Source organism: Crocodylus siamensis, chromosome 2 (assembly GCF_052110815.1).
Source record: "Crocodylus siamensis isolate JL-2025a chromosome 2, ASM5211081v1, whole genome shotgun sequence".
NCBI classification, from domain to species: domain Eukaryota; kingdom Metazoa; phylum Chordata; order Crocodylia; family Crocodylidae; genus Crocodylus; species Crocodylus siamensis.
In genome coordinates, this window is record NC_143396.1 from 234,574,990 (window position 1) to 234,590,598 (window position 15,609).

Genomic DNA, 15,609 nt, shown 5'->3' on the forward strand with positions numbered 1-15,609 from the left:
CTGAAGTCTGGCAGAAGGCAGGGTAAATCTGTACCTTATAGACTAAATAATTAAAAATACATACATTGAGTGCTTGTCAAAGCTTATACTATGCATTTTTGATTTTACAAAAGCTTGTGCAATGCAACTAAATCTTTGATTTAGTTAGTCCATAAAGTACAAATCTACCCTGCTTTTTGTATGACAAGTGCCAGAGTACAGAAGACTGTGTTCCAGTCATATTCCTATTGCTGTTTACAATTATGTTTTATTTAGGATATTTATCAATAACTAATTTTGAAGAGATCGATAGATCTATAGATTCATGAATGCACATTAAAACAAATTGGAATATAATTTCAGATGTAGAGCTAAAGCGTGGCTGATCACTGACGGTTTGCTTCTGAGTGTAGATCTTCTGAATGTAGTGCTGTTGTAGGGCCAGAATTGTAAACCCCAGTTCTTGGTTATGAAAGAATAGTGATTTGGCAGCTCTCATCATCCCCAGACAGCTACCAAGACATTCCCCCTAAGCACTGTCCCTGTGCCACTTCTCCAAGTCATGACTGTGTGATCCCAAACAATCTATGTCTATCTCTCTGTCTCTTCTAAATTGTTGTGTTTTATTCTTGGCAGGTACTACTCAGTTCTATACCCACTGGAAAGAAAAATTTCTGATGCAAGGTCTCGAGACCTGGTTATCTACATCTGGGCCCATGCTGTGGTAGCCAGTATTCCTGTATTTGCTGTGACCAATGTATCTGATATTTATGCCATGTCTACCTGTACTGAATCCTGGAGTTACTCCCTTGGCCACCTGGTGTATGTCATCATTTATAACATCACAACTGTGATTGTACCAGTAGCCGTGGTGTTTCTTTTTATGATTCTTATTCGCAGGGCACTGAGTGCCAGCCAGAAGAAGAAAGTCATCATAGCTGCCTTAAGGACCCCTCAGAATACTATTTCTATTCCATATGCCTCTCAACGAGAAGCTGAACTACATGCCATGCTGCTCTCCATGGTTATGATCTTTATTTTCTGCAGTGTCCCCTATATGACTCTTGTAATTTATAGAACCATACTCAATATTTCTGATATTTCAATTTTCTTGCACCTCACTGCCATCTGGTTGCCCAAGGTCTCCCTGCTAGCCAATCCATTGCTTTTTTTGACTGTTAACAAATCTGTACGGAAGTGCTTAGTGGGGACAGTAGTGCAGCTACACCGGAGGTACAGCAGGAGAAATATTGTCAGCTCTGGGGGTGTTGCGGATACCAACCTGGAGCCCAGTGTCCGTTCTGGTAGCCAGCTCCTGGAGATGTTTCACATTGGGCAGCAGCAGATTTTCAAACCCACAGAGGATGAGGAGAATGAAACTAAATCTGTTGGCTCTGGTGACTTTCAGCAGAAGGAAATTCCAACTACCAGTTTAGAGGTAGAACAGACTTTGGTTAAAAAATGTGTACCACAAACCATTGCAGACTCTGCTGCTCAGGTGGCTCCAGCAATACCCACAGAAGCAGATATGGCCAATGATAAATATTCCATGCAGTTTGGCTTTGGGCCCTTTGAGCTGCCTCCGCAGTGGCTCTCAGAAAATCGGAACAGTAAGAAGCGATTGCTGCCGCCTTTGGGAAATACACCAGAAGAACTCATCCAGACAAAGCAACCCAAGGGTAAAGCAGAAAGAAAAATTAGCAGGAACAATAAAGTCAGTATCTTTCCTAAGGTGGATTCCTAGTAAGAGAAGGATCTCTATGTGACAAAAGAAGGCCACCTTCTGATGTATGTGTGATCCCATGGATCTTTGTTATGCTGAAATTTGTTACAGGCTGATTTTTTTGTGCCAAATACTTAAAAACAAAACAAAAGGGAAACATATGTAAGTGTTCCTTATGAACCTGTTTTTATTAAAAATATATATATCTATAGACAGCCATTCTTAATTTTACTTGTGAAATATAGTACATACAGTAGTATAGGTCTGATTCAAGACTTTCATATTGAGGTTTGGCAGTTGGTTTACTGGGGCACTCGGTAAACAGAAACAAAACTAATCTGTGGACTGGTAGAAAGGGCTTCAGGGAGTACAAAAGGGAGTACAAAATGGAGGCAAATAGTTTACTTCTCAGGCCTGTTATACATAGTTACCTGGAAATGGACATGGTAAATTTCTGCATGTTTCATTAATGAAATATAAAAAGATGCCCACTTTGTTTAGATAATCTTTCATAACAAAGTAACAAAAATCCCCATTTGTTCTTTACACATGTTGCTCTTTATCAATTGTCTCTGCCATTCTCTTAGATAAAACATGCTAACTCTTGGCCTAGAGCATCCTTAAAGCCTGAGGATACCTCATTCCAGGATAGGAGGCTCAAAAATTGTTAATGTTAATAGGACAAAGCTTCTAAAATATTAATTTGTCTTTTGAAAACTGAAGTGTCTCTGTAGTATAATTACAGGTAGATTGCAGGTCATGTGATGCTGATTCAGCTCCAACATACATGCACATATAGGTTGAGGACATAGAACTGAAGCTCTTTGATACTATGATGATGAGCATAGTACAAATGCCAAAAGTGTATAAAAGGCCAGCATATTGTAAATAGCCAAACTGACAGATAAACCTCTGCCTTGAGAGTAAATGTTAGTGCATTCCTTTACTTCGGGCAGGGGTTGGAAGACATGGTGAGAGAAGAACCTCTTCCTTCCTTTCAATATGTTGGCATAAATCCCAAACATGCTAATGTAAGTTAAGTTACACTGTGGAACGAGGATCACTGAAGGCATTAATTGCAAATCAGATTTCCAAACCTAGTACCTAAATCCTATGTGAATCAGAGCAAAACTGTCCATTATGTTAGTGTGCTCAGGCACTGTACTGTAGTTTGCCTCTTTTCTATTATTGCAGATGTATTGTCTTGTGTATCTTGAGTGTGAATTTTAAACTGTTACAACCTGTAAAACAACCTGAAAACTACCGTATCCCAGCACTTTAATCCTCATTCTGTTACAAGCAGTCTGTCCTTCCTTCCTTCTCTGCATTTGCTGTTGTCTCACGCTGTAGTTTATTAGAAACACAAGTTGATAATTCCCTAATACTCCTTATGTGTTCTTGTGTTCCTTCTGTAGTTTAGATCTTCATTGCATGCCAAGCCTTCACCTGTAGCTTACTGCCTGTTTATCAGAGTGATTTTTTTTAAACCTATGTTTGAAAGAACTAAATGAAGAACCTTGCCAAGTTTACAATAACAGCAAATATATGTTTAAAAGCAAGAAAAAAAAATTCTGCCTAGGCAGAGGTTGGTGAATATTATCAGTTCTTCCTTTGGTGCATCTGAAGCAGGACACTAGCTTCAGATGGATCTAAGGGCGATTCATTTCTACAGATCATTAAAAGCAAGCATTTTAATAAAATGTAGCGTGGGTTTTAAACACCAGTGTAAATTACATGCATTTGTTCTTTCCTTTTACGCTGTGCTATATGTGCTATATCAGGGGTCTTGGGAATTGTGGCCCTCAGCCACATCCCAAACTGCTGGTAGACATTGCAGCTGTCCTGTTCTTTCCATATGGCAAAATGGGAAAGAGGTCAGGCATTACTTTGGCCAGAAAAAGGGGGTAGATTTTGTTGGGGGAAAAGAGGGAGATCCAATTATGGAAAAAATGTTGAGAAGCACCAGGCTATTTTATTTTCTGTGCCTACTGGTAAAATATAGTAATGTAATGTGCTTGTTTTTCAAAGTCGTTAAAAAGTAGAAACCAGCTATAAAAAGGAAGATCTCAGCTGTAGTATCTTCCTTATAAGGTTTGGGCTAAATTATTTGTGGCCTACTTTCAAGGACAAATAAGCCAAAGACAGCATTCTTCTGCTTCCTCTGAACTTGGGGAATTTTGATAAAATTGGAACCCAAGTTTGAACCTCCCTACAGAAAACAAAGCCACCACTGATTTCATTTATACTGAACTTGAAATGAGAGATAAGATCAATAATAAATATTATGAACCAAATTCAGATATATACTGGGCATGGATTTGGTGTTAATGAATCCTGCATTATTAGTATTATTAGCATTAGTATTGAGGAAGGCAGGTGGTAGTACCTGGTTTGATTACAGAGATTAAAGGGAAAAAAAAAAAAAAGGATCATTTTATTCCCACGATTTATTTAAAAGCCGGCTTGTACTTATTGGCAGACTGGCTAAAGACATTGCATTCCTTCAGCAAACGAATCAATAAGAATACATTTTCTACATTGAAGAATTGCCTTGTAATACAATAGTTGAAAACCATTTTATTTTGGTTCATTTTCAGCAGAATTTCTTTGAATTTCTGTGAATTAAGGTAAACCATACAAAAGCACATCTGCACTCCTTGAAAGAACTGATCCTTGGATATCTTGCAATACAGCTACTTAATTCAACAGAATAATAGTAAGTAACATTATGATAGAACATTAGTAAAAGGAACACAACAGAATTATGAAGACTGGTAAGGCATTATGGGGTATTTCACTTTGGAACGCTGGTTAGAAGTCAGCCAGGTCACTAGTAACTCTAAATTGTTTCCATTTTGTTGGCTTATGCAGTGATTTCAGTGTGCCCTCCAGAAACCCATTATGAATTTGACTATGAGTTCTCCCTTTTCCTAACTATTAGCCTAAAGATGGGGCAAAGCGAAAAGACAAAAACTATAGTCACTTCCCCAAAACCAAATAAGTGGTCACATACAAATCATTGGTGAGACAAAGTAGGGGAGGTGTAGTGGGTGTGAGAAGAGGCAGAGAGAGAGAGAGAGAGAGAGAGAGAGAGAATTTGGACCAGACAAAGGGACTGGGATTTTAATTTCACTATTTAAGAATAATATTATGGAGACACAAAAATCAAAATTCTGGTCCTTGGGAAGAAATAAAAATAGCTAATAATATATACATACATATACACATACAGACAAGGAAATCCTTTAAAAGGAAAACTACATATTGAAAGACAGGGTTAATATTTGGCTTTCAGGTTGCCCCCTGAAGTTATTCATAGTTTCTAGGGTTGGAAGGGACCCGAGTAGATCATCTAGTCTGACCCCCTGCCATGGCAGGAAATACTGAGGTCAAATGACCCCAGCAAGATGTTCATCCAACCCCCTCTTAAATTCCCAGGGTAGGAACCTGCACCACTTCTCTTGGAAGTTGGTTCCAGATCCTAGCCACCCTGACCATGCAGTAGTGCCTCCTGATATCTAGCCTAAATCTACCCTCTGCCAGCTTGTGACCATTATTCCTGGTCACTCCTGGCGGTGCTTGGGGGAATAGCGACTCCCCCAATGCCTGCTGATCCCCCCTGACTAGTTTATAACAGGCCACAAGATCCCCCCTCAGCCTTCTCTTTTGGAGGCTGAACAGGTTCAGGTCCCACAGCCTCTCCTCATAGGGCCTGCCCTGCTGTCCCCTGATCATGCGAGTGGCCCTCCTCTGGAGGCTCTCCATGCTGTCCACATCCCTCTTGAAGTGCGGCACCCAGAACTGGACGCAGTACTCCAACTGTGGCCTGACCAGTGCTGCACAGAAGGGGAGGATCAACTCTTTGGACCTGCTCGAGATGCATCTGTGGATGCATGACAAGGTATGGTTGGCCTTCCTGACTGCCTCCCCACACTGCCGGCCCATGTTCATCTTGGAGTCAATGATGACTCCAAGATCCTTTTCCACCTCTGTGCTGAAAAGAGGGGAGTTCCCCAACCTGTAGGTATGGTGCCGGTTGTTCCTCCCCAGGTGCATCACCTTGCACTTGTCTGTGTTGAAACCCATCCTATTTTCGTCCGCCCACCCTTGTAACTTGTCTAGGTCCAATTGTAGCCTGTTGCTTCCTTCCAGTGTGCCCACATCCCCCCACATCTTAGCATCATCAGCAAATTTGAACAGGGTGCTTTTTACCCCCTCGTCCAAGTCACTGATGAAGATGTTGAACAGTGCGGGCCCGAGGACCGAGCCCTGCGGAACCCCACTGCCCACGTCCTTCCAGGTTGAGAAGGACCCATCCACTACCACCCTCTGGGTGCGGCCCTCCAGCCAGCTGGTGACCCATTTGACTGTGTGGGTGTCTACACCACAGTCCCTTAGTTTCATAATGAGAATGGGGTGAGAGACAGTGTCAAAAGCCTTCCGGAAGTCCAGGAAGACTATGTTCACTGCCACCCCTGCATCCAATGATCTGATTGTAAGAGGCCACTAGGTTGGTCTGACAGGACCTGCCACTGATGAACCCATGTTGGTTGCCCCTAAGCATGCAGTCCCCTGCTGGCTCCTCATGGATATGTGCCAGAATAATTTTCTCAAACAGCTTGCCTAGGATCGAGGTAAGACTAACTGGCCTATAGTTTCCTAGGTCCTCCTTCTTCCCCTTTTTGAAGATGGGAACCACGTTGGCCCTCTTCCAGTCCTCCAGCACCACAAGTGCTCGTAAAGCCGTGCTGGGGTCCTGCAATGACCTCCTTTAGAACTCTAGGGTGGAGATCGTCCAGGCCGGCTGACTTGAATACATCCAGCCCCTCCAGAAGCTCCCTAACTAGTTCCTCACTAACCCTTGGCCCAGGTGTGCCTCCCCTGGGGCCCAAGGTGGGCCCAGCAGGGAGGTGGCTGTTCTGGTCCCTACTTAGGAAGACGGAGGCAAAGAAATCATTAAACATGTTAGCTTTGTCATCTGGTGTGATGACCAAACTTCCCAATGTGTCCTGCAGGGGCCCCACATTGTCATCAATCTCTGGAGCTCGTGCACCTGAGCAGCTTCCCTCCCCCCACCCCCCCTTTTTTTTTTAAACTCTATCTTCTACACCAAGACAACTTTAGCTCCTTGGCTAACAAGCTGAAGTTCACTGCAACATCTTGCTGCCCCCTCCCACACACCCACAATCTCACCTGGCTTTGGCTTATGCAATTTGTCTTAGTGTAGTGAGGACTCCACCAACCCCTACACCCTTGCCTGTTCCACCAGGTAATAATTCAGATGTCTCTGAAGTTTACCTTTGAGCAGCACAGAAAAAACACTACTTGGGTCTCTAGGTCTGGCCAATCAATATCCCCTGATGGGGCCAGTTGTACCTCACCCGGCTGGAACCTGGCACAGACCTGCCAGTAATCCTAGCCAGTCTTTTTTCTGGCTTACTGCCCTGATAGTTGTAAACACTATCTGGGGTGACTTCCCTCTCACCCTAATAAAGAGACCAAAAAAACCCAAACTGGCACTCCTTTGGCCCTTATAGTCCCAACTTTGCAGTACCCTTTTTCTTCAGCCCTGCTATTAGGGTCTTTACGATACCTTCTAACTGCCTCCCCGCAGTGTCTGTTTCTCCCTGCGTTTCCTTCAGGGCTCTCTTCTCTCCCCAGAGTTGCTTCTCTTAAGCCCGGTCTCCCTAGCTTCCTCAGCGCCGGCTCTCCCTGCCGCCTCGCTGCCTGAGTCAACCTCTTCCGGTTTCCTGTGTCCCCTTCTTGCCTGCCCCGCGTCTCCCTTTATCCTGGCGTTCCGGCTGACTCCCCCTCCCCTCCTCAGATACCGGGTGAGGAAGGAGCCCTACGGCGGTCTTTGCAATACAGGTGGGGCCATTTTACTTCTCTGGGACTCTTCTCTCTCCTCACAGTCTGATCTCTGGAATTTCTCGCTTCTGCTTCTGAACTGGCTTACAAGTCAAAAGAAAAAGTTAGGTTAGTGTTCATGTTTAAATTAACCTGGATAGAAAACTACATATGCACTTCATTTCCCCCCTCTGAAACTTAGAGAAAAATAACTGATGATACCTTGCTTTGCTTTCTTGACTTGTTCCCTGGAGCGTAAGAATTTCGGGTGATGCCAAGAAAAATCACCTTTGGTGGGAACACAGAATATTCAGGATGCAGAAGACAAATGAGCCTAAGAGTTAAAAACAGTCTTGACATGTTGCCACTCAGTCTGCTCTAAAGCAGCTGAAATTAGTGTTTCAGTTTTGCTGAAATGAAAAAGCAGATCTGCTAAAACTGAGTTTAAACTGAAAAGTGCAAGTTAAAGTAGTATTAATAGGAACAATATTTTTCCATGGCATTTTTTATTTTATTTTTCTTGATTAGATTAAGGGAAAAGGGTGAATTCAGTTGGCATGGAGCCTGTATTCTAAGTCTCAAGGAGGCTGGTCTAAATGCATCCTCCTCAAGATACTAATTTTTAGTATGAAGAGCTTGGAGTGCTTTTTTCCTTGTGTGTTGCCTCTGTTCACAAGCCTTTTCCGCAGGTAACCCTAACCTCCACTTCCCTGTTTCATAGAACTTTCTGGTTTATTGTGGAACAAAACTGATCTGTTACAAGAAAGGAAGAAAGAAAATGGCATCCTTCCATGCTCTTGATACAGTGTAAACTTCACTCTAGGTACAGCCCCTTTCTATTGTGCTCTTAGGCTGGGGAGATTTCAGCATCTTTGTATAAATTATGACACCTTTAGAGTGAATTTACCAGCATTTGTGCCTGGATTTATACCTCCATTGAATGTAGTTATATTGCTTGTGTTAAGTCTGTACAGCAGCATTGTTTTTTAGTGAGGCTCATAACATTTGGTGGTAATCTGGAGTTTTATCTCCTGGAATCAAGTAATCATGTGAGAACAACTTTCATAATTTAAAAAAGCCCTTAAGTTTCAATTTCCTATGTTGGGGAGAAATGCTTAAAAATGTTGTGAATGTACCAAAAAGGCTGAGAGACCAGTGCACAAAGAAAAAGACCCATTTCTAAAATTCTTTTTATGATGTTGAAGGCCTGACTTAAGATTTTTAAATAGTTAGGATTGGCACTTTGGAGGTTGATTGTCCTACTTTCCCTATCAAAAATACTACTTAATAAGTAGTTTCTTTTTTTAGGTGCTAGAGGTGAACTCAGCACTATGTACATGCATAAAGAACACATGGCCTCCTCAACCATAAGAAAAAGAAAAGTACAAGAAGCAGAGACCCATTGCCAAATGGGCAGTTTGAGGCTGCACTTGCCTGATGCCCACTGAAGAAAGTGTTCCTGGGGCTATTTCTGAGCACTCATGCCATTTTTTTCATACAGTTCCAACCACCAAGGGGTTTATCATTTAAATGCAGATCTAGACAATACACATCTAGCATATTGTTGCCACATGGAAATGGAAGATCCAAATTGTAAACAGTGCGGGGTCCCCTTCCAGTTTAATGTAGAATGGCCAGATAGAATAAGAGGCTTTTGAAAAGGGACTGGAATTTGAGGATTGGTTGTTTCAGTCCAGATCCTACAAGTATCTAAAAACTAGTCTCAATCCTGATTCCCATTGGTTTATGCTCTTTGTGGGCACAGCACCTACAACTCCAAATGACTTGTGTGGAAACTGTGGGTGCTCAGTTCCTCTGATAGTGTCATCTAATGCCAAAGGAAAGAAAGGAGTTACAAGCAGAGGGTTGGCACAGAAGAAATTGAAAATATAAGAACAAGAGAAGGGTTCAGATATGGACATGACAAAGGAATGGAACGTTATGGGCAACAAGATGGAGAGCAGGAAGAACTGTAATGAACAAAATCTGGAAGACAGGAAATTTGAAATGAAACCTCATGAAAGTCTTTTCTAGAAGAGCTTTGCAGCCCTGTTTTGATCTAGTGTGTGGTCCTTGTAATCCACACTGATAGCTGAAAATCAGATGCATTTTGGACAGTAATACTATCATAGTGATACATAGGAATAAAAACTTGTTGTATGGTGCTTAGGCATCTTAAACATATCTCAGCTAAAAAACCGAAAAAATGTAAGAGTACAATCAGAATTGTGGGCTGGTTCTAATACCGCTTATGCAGTGGAAGCTGCTTTTAATTTATGACCGTATGAGATCAGAATCAGGCCCTGTAATTCTATTACGCGCTTATATCAAGGTGCACTTACTGAACGCATTGTCTATCTGTATAGAAAATTAATTTATTTCAGAAATAGTTAAGGAGAGCAATGTCTCATGAAACCCATGGAAATGATAGCACATTTTAAAGAAAAATATATGGAACACATTGACAATACACAATAGTGCTCATCATTATGAAAAGAAGGAGCCTTCTCAGGCTTGAGTGACTAGTCTGAGATCCTTGGGTTGTTTGTTGAATCTGTGTGAAGTCTCAGATATAAAAAAGTAAAAAGTGCTTGGTATTTCTATAGCAGTTTGATATAATCCAAGAATCTCAAAACACTTGCTAATCATTCATTTTTACATAAATTGTATGATACAGGAAACTGTTATCCATGCCATATGTACAGGAAAAGTCAGGCACAGATTGGTTTTGGTGGTAGTCATAGCTTCCATCTCAGTCTTGCTGTAACTACTACATGACACTATGGTTCCTCAGGTTTCTACTAGCCCTAAGACATATAACTCTCAGGGGTCATAACATTGCTCTTATTTGAAATATTACTGATGAACCAATATCATTAACTTTTGGATTTGACAGCTAGGTTGCAATCCTTTCCTAGTTCTGTGGAGAGAAGCAGGAGTAGTAAATGTATTCTTGCACACTGGCTCATTCTTCAAAGGGTTTATGTCAGCTTCCTAGCAGACACAGAAGGAGCTGGAGATTGCACTTTCAGCAGCTCTTGTGAGGTGGCAGACACTTTGCCATGTGGGAAGTGCCGACAGTGAGTAGGAGTCTCAGGTATGAAGAATATATGTGGGATGCTCTAATAGTTGTAATGCAGAGAAAATCATGGGCTGTGTTTTGTTTTGCTTTTTATACATGAATGCTTTGTTACTCCTGGATTACTCTGATGTAATCTACAGTATGGTATAACTCCTACAGGGATGGATAGGAGGTGCTGGTAGTCACTGTCATTGTTAAGTCTGAAATAAGCTTTCCACTGTAACTCTGCTGTTTCATGTGCTCACCACCTGCTTAAATATGTAATGTCTGCTCTCAGTAGTCTATGTTCTGCCCTGAAATAGTATTTTTTTGGAGTTGGAAGAATGTCTGAGTTACTTTTCCAGAAAAAGGTGGGATTCACCTGCTGGGGGCTATACAAAGGTGCAGTTTCAGATCCCCACTCTTTACTAGCTTTAGTAGAGCATACTTGTAGGGATCCCTAACCAGGCTGGAGCTCTATGCAATTGCACACTTTGCACTGCCCTAAGAAGTCATTGATCTTCAGTTCACAGTCATGTTATGAGCATCCAGAAAATACAAGTTGAGAACATCCAGTACATTTTCCCCTTTAATCTGTGTGGCAATCACATTGAATTCATTGTGCCTAACCTGTTAAGATGTGCTTTGTCTCGATTTACTGTGCCCTACCTGCCTGAAGGGAACCAGGTCTGAATCTGAACTTATGTCATGAAAAGTAGCCTCTGAATGCCTGTAAACAGGCAGGAAAAGTTTTAGAACATTCCCAGGAAACTTAGAGAAAGTTTATAGGCTTAGAATGAAGGGCTGCTGGCTTCCAAATGCAGCTCAGACCCTGAGCAAGATGGAGGATTTTTGTGGCTCAAGTTTTTAAAACATGCAACTAAAAGGATATCATTGGTTGAAGCACCATGGGAAATGTAGTGCGATGCCACCTCTCTGTAAAACAAATGTCATGGGGGTTTAGACATATTAGCCTATCGGGGGTTGGTAATCTTTTGCTGTTATGGGCCTGGAGCTTGTGACGCATTCCCCTGCTGCTAGATGCAAATCTACACTTTCCATTGAGTTCTTAAGCAAGCTGCCTGTGCTTACCCTTACTGCACAGGTACCCTCTGCAGTGAGGGTGAACACAGATACAAGAGAACAGCAGGGAGGGCTGTGGAGGTGGGTGGTGTGGTGGGGATGGGTGACTTGGGTGGCGCCCCAGACTGAATCCAACCTCTAACAGCTAGATCTGGCTCATGGGCTGTATGCTGCCAACCCCTGGTTTAGGTCAATCCCTGTTCTTGTCTCAAAGGAATGCTGCACCTCTCCTATTTAGATTTCTGGGGCCATGGCAGCCTCAGGACTATCTTTGACAGTTGCCTTGCTGTAATGGTCCCAGCAGGCCTGTCTCCTTCTGTCTCTACCTTTACATGGGATGCTCCCCTTACCTAGAATTCCTTTAGTGGCAGGGCACAGTTTCTCATGTTGTAGCAGATACATGTCTGTGAGATTTTTCAAATGTTATGTCAACCTCAGGGCCTTTGGCACCAACCCAGATGCCAAAATCATTGCCATAATGCAATGTACCATTGTTTGAGATGCAGTGGATATCTCAAAATAGAGTTAGTAAGACAAAGTCTCTCTATAATGTTCAAATGCAGTTGAAGTTCACAGTAGTATGGAACAAAAGTATATAATCCTGTGTTGTTTAGTGGTTTCAGTGTAGTCCTAAGTGGAAAGGTGTCCATTTAACCCAAAGCATCTGCCTCTCAGAGAGTTGAATAGTTATGGCAGCAATACTGGGGTCTGTGTACTGGTGCTGGCCTGTCATGTGCTCGATGTAGATGTTGCGGGACCAGTGGATGGTGTCAGACACCATGAAGCACTGCATCAGCTGGGTGTAGCGGCAGGAGACACAGCAGGCACACAGGATACTCTCGTTGCTGGGGTCCCAGGCTCCAAGTGTTCCCACAATGAGCGCGTTGACCGTCATGTCATAGTCATGGCTCATCAGGATGTTGGCTAGTGGGGCGTACTTCTCCTGCTTGTGAGCCCAGGCATCGGTGAAGGCCTGGCATTGGTTCTCTGAAGGGATGGTGACGTCCACAGTCACAACTGTCTTGGCCTCATGGGTGATGGTGATGTTGGGGTGCATCTGGCTCTCACAGGCTGGGATGGTGTGGTTCAGAGATCTCCCTCACTGTGGCTGGGATGGCCTTCACCAGGTAGTACTGGACTAAAACTGAGCCCAGTCCTGCCTATTTAAGTTCTGGCTAAACCAAGGTTTTATTTTTAAAAAGCAAGTAAATTTCTAGTCCTCACTGCTGCATAAAAAACCATGAAAATGTGACCCATGTACACCTGATGCAATACTGTAAATTGGCATTTGTAGAGAGCTTGCAACAATAGCTCTGAGAAATGTAGCCCATTACAATGAGGCCCTACTGCTTTGGGGAATCTGGCTGACTGTGTGCCTCAAAAGATCTGTGTGTGGCAAAACAGAGATCACCTACCCAAGCTGACATGCTCTTGCTTCTGTGGTATGTGCTTGAGGACCTGCTGCATTTCCAAGGCAGTCCAAGTGTTTTAGTATAAATAATTTGCGTCAGAGTGGTAGGTTGTGCCTTTGGAATATATCCAAATATACTTCTGTAGTAATGAAAACCCTGTATGTGGTAGTTATAATAGAAATTCTTATATTCTAGTGGCAGTATCTAGTTTCAACTTTATTTAAGATTGCTAGATTGACGAATACTAATTTCTGCAATTCATGATGCATCAAGGTATGTGTACTTTCATACTGTAGATAGTGTACTTTCAGACATGATCCCCTGCATTATAGATAATCTACATGAGAGCCCGTGAAGCTGTTAAACATCATTTAAGCACAGCAATATCAATCTTGGATTAATGCTAGTGTCTTAATGCACCTGGAGCTCTGCGTATTTCAATTTAATGTAGCCCACTAAAATACATGCAGGCACTAAAGGGTTTTCTGCATTATCTATATCCACTTTAACTGTGAATCCTGTCATAATTACTGTACTGAACAACAGAATAATTCCAATAAAAGTGGAACAGCTCTAAAACAACACATACCAGCAAGCAGTTGTAAAAGCCATATGTTGCTCTGAGTGTGTATGTGTCTGTTGGAATCTTGTAGCAGACAGCAATCACATGGCCCCAAAAACTAACATACATTCTCAAGATTCTCTGAGTCCATACTAACCCATGAGAAAGTGCTGTTTCACACAGTTGTTTATTAGATACTTGTTTAGCTGCCTGGAAGGACTCATTGCAAGATGTGTACATTCTCAGTGGCTCTCCAGATCAGACGCCTGCATTGATACTTGAACAAAATGGGTGTTAGTCGGGACAGACCATTTTTAGTTTAGTCTCTTCCCTGTTGCAATCCCTTCTTACTTTTAGAGCTGTATACAGTAAAGTGAATAGATTCACATTATAGAATAATGCTTGACTTTAATAGGCTCATTGAAAACTCTCTCTTAAAAATAACCATGAACAAAATCCTATTAACTAAGGAAGCACTTATGCATGGGAAACTGTATAACAGTGGTCACCAACCAGTGGATCTTGATCCACAGGTAGATCTTGAAGCCTCTTAGAGTCTAGTCGAGGCTTGGGTGGGGGGGGTTGAGTGCTTGCGTGCATACATGCATGCACCCCAGCCCAGCAGGTCAGTCTGTGGGGAAGGGAAGGAGTGGGGGCTAGATCAAGGCCCCCATGGTGAGAGACAGTGGCAGGATCGGGGGTAAGTTGAATGGGGCCCCAGCTGGATGGGATTTACCTGTGGGGGGGGGGTGGCATGCCCCCCAAATAATTTTTTCTCCCTCTGCCTCAATCTGCCCCCCGCTTCTCTCCCCACAGACTTACCTGCTGGGGAGAATGTAGCAGCAGTCCATGGTAGATCTTGGGTTGCTTTTTAAATTTCCTACTTAAAAGGTTAGAAACTACTGTTATACAAACGAATCAAAATTAAAAGATAAAAAGATTCATCAGTTGTCATGCTGGATAAATTGTTTAACAGGCTGATACATGGAATGGGTGATCTCTATAGTGCAATGTTCTTAAGTCCATTTGCACTTACTGGAAAAACCATCATATTCTTTCTTGGGAGTTCAGAGAAGATTGTTACAACTCAGGCTACAGCTTCCCACCTTACAACTCTTTTCTCGAGCTAAAATTAACAATATTCAAAATTTAACGAGTTAAAGCCAAATGAAGTTCAGATACCCAGTGAAACTTTGGAACAGTATGCAAAAACCCTGAATTAGAGTGCTTCACCATCTAGTGGATGGAAAGGGGAATGTAAGAATACCTTTAGTTTTAAATAAGAAAAAAAAAAGATGCAACAGTCCAGTTTTAAAAGTTACGAGTTTCTTAAAACCCTATTTTCATACTATTCTGCAGACAACTTTTTAAACTTATGGAAAGTGAAGTATGTTTAAAATTTTATTTATTATTAGAAGATTGTGTTCTCATAAAAAGGAAGCCAAATAAACTGTACCCTGGTGGAATTTTACCAATACAGTGAACTAGGATTAATTTTTCTATGGAATAATTCACCACTCTGGTTTCAGATGCTATTGTTCTGATTTTCCACCAGCTCCTCCATTTTTTCCCCTCAATTATGAACTCATAATCAGTCACTACTGCATAATTCACCAATATTTGTATTTCCCTTGGGGAGGTGAATTAAGCATAGTTTACTACCTAGAGACACTCATATGCTGGAATACCAGTTAGTCAAGAATCACATCTTGGATTTACATTGATCTGCTGCCTGAAGTTTGTAGCACAGGACTGACCTGAGAGACGGAATATGGCAACTGGATTATAGTAGCATGGTTACTGTGTTTACTTCCAGTCCAACTCTGCTAATCATATTCATGTTTAGTAGCTTCCTAAGGAAAGCATATCCTTGACTGCAGAGGCATGACTTGCAGAATTAGGCAGGAAATATGCATAAGGATAGCATGCTTAGCCTTTTAGA

At 42.1% G+C, this 15,609-nt stretch overlaps 2 protein-coding genes across 5 annotated transcripts in view; both read left to right on the plus strand.

Moving 5' to 3' along the window:
* GPR176 (G protein-coupled receptor 176) overlaps nucleotides 1-6,710 on the plus strand; it is a 133,844-nt gene extending 127,134 nt beyond the window's left edge. Inside the window, exon 4 of the mRNA XM_090033473.1 lies at nucleotides 616-6,710. Coding sequence (XP_089889599.1) covers nucleotides 616-1,723 — 1,108 coding nt within the window. The 3' untranslated portion in view covers nucleotides 1,724-6,710. The remainder of the gene's footprint in view (nucleotides 1-615) is intronic.
* A 744-nt stretch (nucleotides 6,711-7,454) lies between these two features.
* The window catches only part of FSIP1 (fibrous sheath interacting protein 1), a 176,569-nt gene continuing 168,414 nt past the window's right edge, over nucleotides 7,455-15,609 (plus strand). The window contains exons 1-2 of one of the 4 annotated variants that reach the window (XM_090033471.1): nucleotides 7,475-7,570; nucleotides 8,271-8,372. The gene's annotated coding sequence lies outside the window, so the exon portion shown is untranslated. Of the gene's footprint in view, nucleotides 7,679-8,270; nucleotides 8,373-15,609 lie in introns of all 4 variants that reach the window. The other 3 variants (XM_090033469.1, XM_090033472.1, XM_090033470.1) reach the window with 3 other exon arrangements.